Source organism: Colletotrichum godetiae, assembly GCF_030913485.1.
Source record: "Colletotrichum godetiae strain CBS 193.32 chromosome Unknown BDP55scaffold_5, whole genome shotgun sequence".
NCBI lineage: Eukaryota > Fungi > Ascomycota > Sordariomycetes > Glomerellales > Glomerellaceae > Colletotrichum > Colletotrichum godetiae.
Window position 1 is genome coordinate 1777912 of NW_026851253.1, and position 10144 is coordinate 1788055.

At 52.1% G+C, this 10144-nt stretch overlaps 3 protein-coding genes across 3 annotated transcripts; all 3 read right to left on the reverse strand.

Moving 5' to 3' along the window:
- Positions 1–97: 97 nt before the first annotated feature.
- Positions 98–771, reverse strand: BDP55DRAFT_524121 (uncharacterized protein; the record flags this gene model as incomplete). Its single annotated transcript, XM_060567795.1, has 3 exons — positions 98–211; positions 286–650; positions 711–771. Coding segments are annotated over 3 exons (540 nt in total), but the record flags the coding sequence as incomplete, so codon positions are not given.
- Positions 772–1914: 1143 nt separating this feature from the next.
- BDP55DRAFT_711700 (uncharacterized protein) lies at positions 1915–4696 on the reverse strand (the record flags this gene model as incomplete). The annotated part of the gene is made up of 9 exons (XM_060578188.1): positions 1915–2048; positions 2105–2219; positions 2293–2872; positions 3138–3200; positions 3398–3500; positions 3567–3667; positions 3736–3864; positions 3961–4105; positions 4272–4696. The coding sequence occupies 9 exons, from the start codon at positions 4694–4696 to the stop codon at positions 2024–2026; spliced, it is 1686 nt and encodes a 561-aa protein (XP_060434838.1). The 3' UTR covers positions 1915–2023.
- Positions 4697–5773: 1077 nt separating this feature from the next.
- On the reverse strand, positions 5774–7539 carry BDP55DRAFT_318293 (uncharacterized protein). The gene has a single exon (XM_060566748.1). It carries the CDS (start codon positions 7384–7386, stop codon positions 5785–5787), a length of 1602 nt encoding a protein of 533 aa, XP_060434839.1. The 5' UTR covers positions 7387–7539; the 3' UTR covers positions 5774–5784.
- Between the last annotated feature and the right edge of the window lie 2605 nt (positions 7540–10144).

Below are 10144 nucleotides of genomic sequence, written 5' to 3' on the forward strand. Positions count from 1 at the left end.
TCTGCCATAGACAAGACACAGAAAGGCGAACGCAACACCTACCCTACGTGAATAGTTTCAAACCCCACAGGTCTTACACATACTCGACCCTCTCATTTCACTCATTCTTCTCCATCCAGTCCATCAATTGCGCCCAGTCAATACACTGATGTTCCGTGTCGAAACCCGTCACACCGTCGACTACGACGTTGGCAACCTCGATCGTCAGATCCTGTCCGAACTATATCAGCATGCAGACTTGAAATGCTATAAGGAGTCTTCCATAACAGAAGTGAGTGTACGCACAGGTCTGCACATGATAACTTGTCGCAAGAGATCAAAGCAATGTCCGAGATGATCCATGTCGTGCGATGCATTGAGCTCCTCCGCCTCGCTTGGATATATTTTCTCCTCGCTCGAATATGTTGTGTTCTTCTCGTGTCTCCGGTGTTCCGTAGTACCGAGACGCGCCTCGAAAAGTGCCTTGCGGAGCATGTCTAGGCAGTGGATCTGATGGAAGACCGCCACGCAGCTCTCCGTTGGCGCAATCCTTGGGTGTGTGAAGAAGCCGCCGTTTTGGGGGAGAAGGGAAGACCACGCAGCGTCAACTTCTGGGGAAGGCGGCATCGCGTAGGCGTAGTCTTGCTGGAAGACGTATGTAGAGGTTTTCACTATTGTTCGCCGTCAGCTTGCGGAATCCTTCGAGACGGTAGTAACTCGTAGCTACGTACGACGAATCTCTGATCTTAGGGGCTCTGCTCCAAAGTACGCGGGCCGTGTTTGGAAGATTGGAGGCGCATGATTGCCAATGACCGCAACAATGACCAACAAGAGGATGTACGCAAGGTGCAATTTTCCGCGAGACCAATGCTGCTTAAACCAGGATTGTTGCTCTGAAGTACTGGCTTCGTCCTGGGCAAGTTTGGTGTAAGGCGAAAAGGGGGCCATCATATCATAACGTCACATTCTAGACACCCCGTTGAACGAGTAGTCAAATTTCGAATTCGATGAGCAACGTAGCATCTCCGAGAAGCAGGATAGAGGATTGAAGATTCGGAGCAGTGTGTCCAGCTCTTCTCCATAACCCGGTATGTGAAGTTGGGAACTTGAACTTGTTTAGTAGTTGCATGATCTCAACTGTGTCAACATTCGCCTTGCCCTACTACATGCGACTCGCTGAGATTGCATTGCCCGAGTCCGCTCCCGTCTCGGTGAATTTAAATTTTTACTCATCGATAAACTCAATAACTGCGATTAGTTCAGACGGTTACGAATCAAAGCGGGGGAATAATTGGATTTCCTTTTGAAGCACGATGGCTTGCGCGCTCCTTGAGTTTGCTCGAACCCAGTCAAGGAAACCCATTTCTGACCCGAAACATCGTTTATCAGATGCGTTTTGGGATCCGCAGCATGAACGTATACAAACCTGCCGACATACTGGAGTCAGGCATAAACTTACCTCAGAAACCAAAAAGAAAGAAAGAAAAGAATTGAGAACGTTTGATTTCCAGGAAATGACTGGATCGACGAAAGGCCAAAGAGCTATGCACAGTTGGGAAATTATGTGCAGGCCGTGAATCACACTGTATCGAGTTAAAAGTAGTTCCTGCCTGATTTGGAGTAACATGGTCGTTCGGAAGACGCAACCGAAATGTTTCGCGTAATTCGTTGACAACTTACCAAGTTCCCAAGGCTCAACTGGGTAAAGTCATTGTATCACTAAAAACGAAATCTTGTGGAAGACTTGGGACTCTTAGTCCACGAATGGGAACCGCCCTTTCATCGGCTATATGGCAGTCTTTGAAGAATTGGATAAATCCAGTTGATGTATCGGTAAACTGGCAGCCAAATTTTGAATAGTTCTGATTACATGTACAGTTCTGATTACAGGATCATAGTGAGTGAGAATGATAGAAGCATCCCAATAGCTGCAGAGCAGGTTGACCAAGAAGCCCGAACTGCAGAGCTTCTTCTATTACTTCCAAAGGATCCTGGTTCGCGACTTCCCTGTACAATGTTATTGGCTCGAACACATCGAAAGACGCTATAATTCGACCGAGTCTCTCCAACTTCATATGTGTATGTAAGAAGCAGGGGATAGACATTCGTAAGAGCCGTGTCGTACGCATCACGTAGATCAGCTTCCGATCTGTTCGAATAAGGTCCCCATATGCCGAAGAGTTGAGAAGATGAACCCTCGTTGGTGGAAGTTCCGGTGGGCAGATTGAAAGTCACGTTTCCTAGGTGGGGAAGGTAATTAGTCTATAGTGTGAGGTCTGCCACGGGAAAGTATAAGAAAGATCATTCACTTACTCCGAAAAGACGAGGGGAACGCAAGTGCTTGTGGGCAGCTTTTAGGCAGGTCGAAGCCCCTGAAGCTATAGCACGGCTTACCCCCCAGGACCTCTTTTGTCTCTTGGATACACTCATCGGAAATGATACCGTTGCAGGACCCGTTGACATCATCTTGGAGCATCTCCAATTCTTCCACGGTCCAGACATTTTCAAACCAGGCGAAAGAGCAGATATCGTAATTCTCAGTGTAGTTCGTCGACGAATTTACGTTTTGAAAAGCATTTGCTGGCGCCTCGAGAGTGATGGCTGCAGGATTCGATGCCGAAGTGCTGATTTTATCCGCAGTAATGTTGGTGGCAATGGCAATGTTGATGCTCCAACCATTTCCGGGGCCGTAGTCGTCGCTTGGCGGGTCCAGAAGTGGTTTCGTCACATCAATGCCGTTGATGGGCCACGTTCCTGTGGCATTTGGATGTGCTACTACATCACGGATAGTGATGCTAGTCGAATTAGTTTGGCGCTTTTGAATGTTATGGAATCGGAAGCTTTTAGCTTTTGCCACAAACGTCAAAATTGTCGCAAGGATGCCGATGAGAAGCTTCATGTTGAGTGTGAAGCTCGCTTGTTTTCTTTGTTAAGATTCAAGTGATAATGTACTAGGGTGTTGTTTTGTCTTTTAGTTTGTGTGCAGGTATTAAGGTACTCCGTAAAAATCGCACTGAAGCCCCCTAGCGGCCAAGTTCAATTTGATGTCCAATCCAAGGTGCAGACAGGTCACTCACTCTTTATAACTTATCTCACGGGTTTCTGCCCTGCCTTGGGGATCATTGATTTTGGGACTTCGGTCTTCAGCTATGACGTACATTGGCAGCTGTGGCATTTCTGTTGGCCAAATCCAACTTCGGAGCAGTGAAGAAGGATTCATGCTTGGCGACGTAGTCTCTTGGCAGTCAGCATGGCTTAGACAGATTACACGGGATACCAAAGTACTTCCTGCAATGGCAGAGATCGTCTCTATATGGCTCCGAGACTACGGCCATCCGGTGATGCTGGACATCAGTGTCGTCGGTACTTGCACGGGTTACGAGAAGACCAAATAACAGCATGTCCCCAAGTCCCAAACCCGATAGTCCCTCGGCCCTTCCCAATACTCATCATCAGTAATGTAGAAGTCAATGCTTTCCAAGATAGCTTCTGTTAAGCTTTGATCATACCAGCCAGTGCCGCTGTAATGAGGATCTTAGATGCAACCAACTCCAAAGTTCGATGCTGTGAATATGTGAATGGCGTACCAAGTGGCTGTCTCGAGCCATTGAATGGTGTTGTGACTAAAGCCTGGCCCGAATGGTGCGCCAATGGGGAAGCCAGGAATTAGGCCGTCACTTTCAAGCACCTCATCAGCATTTCCCAGTAGGTAACAAGGGTAAGAGGAAGTCCTCACGAGCTCTAGAACTGACGGACACTCATCTGATCACATTTCATCAAGAGGTCCCAAAGCTCATCCTCAGCTTCAACGGGCATTGGTGTTCCGTCATTGATGTAGTTATCAAGCTGCTGCTTGATATATGCAATGAAATCGCCGATTGCATTCTCGAAAAGAGTACATAGGCTATTCGTCAAGAGACTAATGAATTGGAGGAGTGAGTTATGCCAACTTTTCCACGGCCTCGAAGGTGCTTAACTTACTGCTCTGAGATGCTTGTCTTCGGCAATACCCTTGTTCAGTCCGAAAGGATCCTTCTCGGTGAAACCCTTCCGATATGGATTCCCAACTTCACGAACGTTGTTGAAAAATGTAGGGCAAAATCCTTTGTCATCGTTCAAGTAATACCTGATCAATTTTGGGGCATTGTTGACGTGCGTGCGGTCGCCCAATTTGCCCTTCTTTGTGCCGAGCATTTCGAATAGGCGGAAGGTTCCAAAAGTCGTCTGTCAGTCAAGGCTTCATTCGTTATGTCCATTGCTCTCGGCATTTGAATAATTGGTTTGTGGCATACTTGTCCATGACTGCATTCTTGGGGTATCGCATCGCCCCAATATCATAGTAATCATGGACGCCATCCTCACTGAAGCGGTGAGTGTAAAGTCTGCCGCCAAACCGTTTCTCATTCGAAGAGTCTAGAATTTCGTAGGAGATGTTAAGGTGCTTAGATCCCTTCTCCTTGGCGATGGTTTCGTTGATCCAGTCAATGGCTAAAGCTGTGAAAAGTCCACCTACGCCGGAGCCGACGATCCCAATCTTGAAATGTCCTGGCGTCTTGGGGGTAAGACCACCACCATTGATTCGCTTCATGGCATCGGAATGGCCGGAGACAGTTTCAGAATCTGGCTTCAGCTCCTGGCCGCCGATCATGTTGGCGAACCTGCGTTTTGATCCTTGAAGGTCGCTTTCGAGCTTCCGCTTGGCCACGTATCGGCCCATAGATATGTGTAGCAGGCTTTTGGGGCCAAAGCTGGGGATTCAGATAGTGCCATTTTAGATAGTTCTGCGTGGAAAGATTACTGGTAAAGGGGGAGAGTAAACAGGGTTAGATGGTTGGCACTGGGAACGTAGTAACTCTTATTCAACATGTCAGCCCTGTGCATTTATACTACACCATCACTCTACTTGTAGGCAGCTGAACTCCAACATGTTCGCCAGCATGATCTTGGAAGGTCCCCTCTCGTGACTTACAACTACTGTGTGATGGCTCTTCTTCACTTGTCAGGTTTCTCTTTCTCTTTTCTTAACTTGCCAATTTGGTCTTACTCTCAGCCGCTATTAGTGCAATATCATGCTTCCGGGGTGGATACGTCAGGCTCTTACTCAGAGTCTATCACACAATCTCTTAGACATGAGGGACAGTCAGTGATAGACTTGCGCTCAAATTAAGACCTTTATGTCTCGTACACAGAGGCTGGCTGAACTTTGGATAGCTCACGTTGGGAGTCAACAGGCACGCGGGCACTCTAACTCGAAAGGGGTTGAACGGTGCTGCTAGCTTTCAGCTGCGCTTGAAGATTCTACATCTATCGGCTATGCTGACTCTTCCCCCGCAAAATCGAGGAGACCACAGGGAATTTTCTCATCAACATACACTTTCAGGCCCGGGCCGCTGGCATGATGATGTCTTAGTTCCCGCCAGCCAGCCGTCCAGTCTGGACCGTTCCTCTGCCCTCCTCCCAAGCCGCAAGGCCGTTGATGGGACAACAGCCGAGAGCATCCGCCTGATGTATACGGTGCTTTCACGTAAACTTGATGTGCGCTACCTCGATGCCTCCACAGCGGACTCGTACTTGGAAAGATCACTCATCATCAAATCAAAAGAGACGTGAGGCATGAAAGTTTGACTCAATTTGAAGAGTCACCGAGACTCCAAGAAACACCTAACGCTACTCCTGACATTGAATCATGCAGAGGATATCTCAATGTTGCTACTAAATTGCCACCGGAAACACAGCCCAATGCAATCCTAAACACCTTCCTTGTGCCCATCCGAACGATTTGAATGTACCTCTGAAGCCCTTTGATCAATAGCGTCTGAGCTGACCACGAGCGGTGACATTACCGCTAGCCGAGCCGCCAATGAGCATGCTGTTGAACACGTTCGCAGCAGTCTCATCCTGCGTGGCAGCGACAGCAGCGGTCTGAGCCTGGTTGCAGCTCTCAACGGTAGCAGCAGGCGCCTTGCAGCTGTCCGACAGGCGCTGACAGATGAAGCCAGCAATGATGCCAATCTTCTGCGCAGAGCCGTGGTTGAAGTCGCCCTGGTTGTTGGCGATGAAGGCAGCGGCCTGGCGGTCGGGCAGGCCGTCCTTGAAGACGACGGAGGGGTCGCTGCAGGAGCCAAAGTCGGTGGCCTGGCGCTTGAAGAAGCGCTTGCGGAGGCTGGCCTGGGCGCGGCATTGGGTGTTCTGCTCGTCGCACTGGGAGACTTCGCCGTCGAGCTGACCGCTGTTGACGGCGCGGGCGCAGGCGTTGTGCTGGACGTCGCAGGATCGGCCAAGGGCGGCGCCCTTGCCGACGAAGGTGTCGCCATTGACGGAGAAGGGGCGGTCGCCAGAGCTCTGGATGACCGGGGGAGGGGCGCCACCGAGAGCGCCGGTAAAAGTCTGGACATTGTTGCCGTTACCGGTGTTGGCGTTGCCGCTGTTGGCATTTCCGTTGTTGTTGGAGTTGTTTCCGTTGTTTCCACCAGCGGTGCCGTTGTTGGCCTGGGTTTGGGCGGCGCCATTGTTGGAGCTGGTTGCATCACAAGAAGCGTCGTTGGTGTTGGTGTTTCCGCTGGCAGGCGTGGCATTGTTTCCAGCGTTGGCAGGAGTGCTGGAAGCCTGCGCACCCGCGGCACTTCCGGCCTGGCCAGCGACGGCAAGACCGGTGATGTCGATGTGAGTTGCCTTCAGTTCGCCAGTGCCGCCAGTGACGGTCTGAGTGACACCTTGAGCAGCGGCAGTGATCTCTTCGGGAGTAGCATCAAGAACGAGCTTCTTCTCGGTGAAGATGCAGCCTGTAGGGTCGGTGTCGGTGTCACAGCTGAGACCCTTGAAGGTCGTGTCGGACTTGTCACCAGGAGCGAAGGTGCCGCTCTCAAGAGCCAACATGGGGTCACCGCCGACTGCGGCCAACTGCTTGGCAAGTGCAAGAGCAACCTCCTTGTTGTTGGCCGCTGCGCCGTCGGCAGCAGGGTCTTGATGTTTCTTGGACAGAGCGGCGATCTCAGCGTTGACAGGCTTGTCGGTGCAAGCTTCGCTGTTCACACCGACACCCGCAGTATTGCGCTCAAGAGTCTGATAGACGAGAGCAGCAGACATGCCGCGGATATCCTTGGCGGCTTTAGCGTTGGTGAAAGCCTGGTCGGCGGTCTCCTGTTGCAAGCAGGCCAAGTTGGTAACCTGTCCGGCGCCAGCCTTTGCGGCTCCGTCTCCAAGGAGGCCGAAGACGGGGTCGGCGATGGCCTTGGGGTTCTCCTTGTTCAGGAACTCCCTGGTAATGTTGAGGAAGACTTCGTGAGAGTGCTCCTGGGGAACCTCACGCTTGATAACGCGCCTCACATGGTGGTGACGGTGGTAAGGACCGGCCGCCACAAGACCGACGAGGGTCGAAGCGGCGAAAGCGATAGTCTGGTACTTCATCTTGATCGAGGTTTGGATTATCGACGGTCGAGAGTGATTAAGACAGAAAAGACCGGCCTTCTGCGTGCTGTCGACTGACGTGATATGAAGCGAAGAGTTGTTTGTAAGATAGTATGGTAAAATGAGGTCAGATCTGCAGGCAGTGCAAAGAATGGAAGAGTTCACAGAACTCGAAGTTGAAAAGAATGAAACGAAACGTTGCAAAGAGAATGTCGTATGAAGATGAGAAGCTATAGCCAAGAAAAAGATTTTTGGTGCCGAGAGGGAGATCACCCAGGTTTATAAAGAAGAGATTGGACGGAAAACATGATCAGAGCAGATCCCTGGTGCATCAGTGGAATTCAGACGGTCCAGAGCAAGAGCCTCATGCTCGGCCAGCACTCGCCAGCGCACCGTTGCGATGAGACTCCAAAAGTTCAGACAGACATCGCCTCCCCTGGGGGTATGGAGGCCGAGGGGGACGAGAGTCGAGACAACATGAGACGAGCCGAATCGGCTAAGACGGCCACTTCGAAGATTGCCAGGTACAGGAATCTGTCGGACCCGAAATCATGGTATGGCATGTGCCGGGGCTGCAGAGAACGGACGCGACGGGTGACCATGTCATCGCCAAGTCAACCACTCATGAGGCAACTCAGGTGGGGACGTACGGTCTTCATGATCTGAACTGGGCGCGTCCAGGTAGCAAACGATGGCGATGTGGCTGGATTTGCGTTTGTTATTGCGACATGGGTCGCGATATCGGCAGAGTTTCTGGACAGTGTTGCGATGGGTGGTGGGTGCATTCGGTAAGGCGCCGTTGACTTCAGACGCCTCGACAACAATGTAGACGGAAAGATGAGGCGGAAGATCAGACAGATTCAGCCGCAGGTTGTCATAGAGCGAGTTTCGCCTGGGGTAAGGGTGGGCACCTTTTGCGATGGTGGCATGGGTATGAGGGGGAAGAAGAAGGGGGAGGGTCTTCACCCGTGCGTCTCAAGAGGACAACGGCCGCTTATCAAGGCCGAGTTCCCCACGAGCAAATGCTTAACTCATTTCAAAGCCAATGGTAACCCTCGGTGGCCTCCGGATGGCAAGGTCGCCGGGCGGGTATTTGGTCGGTAAGGGGTCACCTTCGCATTCTCTTAGGGCTTAGCGCAGGGCCTACCTGCGCTACAGATGTCTGGAAAGCTTGATTACTGCGCATTTTTTGCAGGCGAAATGTACTCCTGGAGTTCAGATGTGCCTCTTCTCCCTGAAGATGCGCTGGGGGCAAGGTCACCCTATTCGGCATCTCGCTCCGAGCAGCAGATGGGGCTCAACCGATCTTGTTGTTGTTGTTGTTGTTGTTGTTGTTGTTGTATTTAACGCCGTGGCGGCCGGGCTAGAGCCCTTACCGCAGACCTCCCGAAGGGTATATGGCGTGGAGGGCCGTGAGCCAAGGCTACCTACTCTACAGTACGTCGTCTCTTTACATCGTCCTCCAAATCATGCCTTGTGGCCACTACGCGTTCTGTCTGTCCCCGGTTCCCGCTGGTGCCCCAGTTTCATTCTTTCCCAAATCGTCCCTTGGAATCGGGAGGTTCTTTGTAGTCCGCACTCACATCTACGTAGGTGTGGATGCTGCTACCGCAGACAGATCTTCTGGAAGAAGTCCGTCACGCGGAGAAAGGCCTCGAAGCCTCGTGGGTCGGTGATTAATCTCTTGAAGTAGGCCTCGAGAGATCCCATAGGGCCTATGGGCTCGGGCATACTGCGAGAGTGGAGGGTCGGCCACCGTTGCCTCCTCGCCAGCGTTAGTCGACAGTAGACCAGGTGGTCCACGTCTTTCGCCTCTCCACAAGAGCACATCATTAGAGCGTCGTCGTGGTTGAAACGTCGGTGATATTGCTCGAAGTCCCCGTGACCCGATCGTGCCGCCAGCAGGTGATGTAACGTAGCCCGCGGCAAGGCCAGTTCAGGAGGGCTGGACAGAGCTGCCTCAAGCCCCAAGTCCGCGTACCGCGGCCTTCGCTCTTTATACCACCATCTCCTGTGCTGGCTTTGTAATTTTTCCCTTGCAAGCCGCTTGATGCCCGCTAGTGTTGCCATTTGACCCATCCGCGCCGGCAGTGTCGTTCCTTCTTTGGCCAGCCGGTCCGCGGCCTCGTTTCCTTCGATGCCCTGGTGTCCCGGGGACCAGTGCGTCCGTATATCAAATATCCTGGCCGCTTCTTGGATTTCGAGGAACGCGTCTTGTGACGAGTCCGGCGCCTTGCCGCGGATGCCTTGTATAACGCTGGTGTTGTCGATACATATGTGGATTGGATGACCGCGATTGGTGAGCAGAGCCCTTCTGAGGCCGGTTCGCGCCCCTTCGACCTCGGCGTCGAACACTTCTGCTAGTCCGAGTCGGCCGCACCCTTGTGCTATGCGTTTGGAGTCTCGGTAGATGACGAAGCCGTACCCCACGGCTCCGTTCGTCGCCCTGGAGCCGTCCGAGAAGACGATCATATGGCTTTCCGGTACTGTCTTTAGCCAGCGCTCGAAAGCTTTCGCAGCCTCTTCTTTGCATTGAACTACTATCTGATCCTGTGAGCTTGGCAGGTACTGTGATTGAAGGAACGCTGGTCTTCCGCATCTTGGCAGAAGTTCAGCCGTCCGTTGTAGTCTCGTCTGTTGCTGTCCCTGCTGGGAGAGCCGCGCGACTAGCGGGTGTCGGCGATCAATCCTCTGTAGTCGGACTGCGGCCCGTAAGCGGACGCCCTCTAAGGCGACTTTGGCTGACGGTAAGCCGGTC

Bases quoted from the DNA above. Each gene is read 5' to 3' on its own strand.
- BDP55DRAFT_318293 (XM_060566748.1), bottom strand. From the start codon at position 7,386: ATGAAGTACCAGACTATCGCTTTCGCCGCTTCGACCCTCGTCGGTCTT.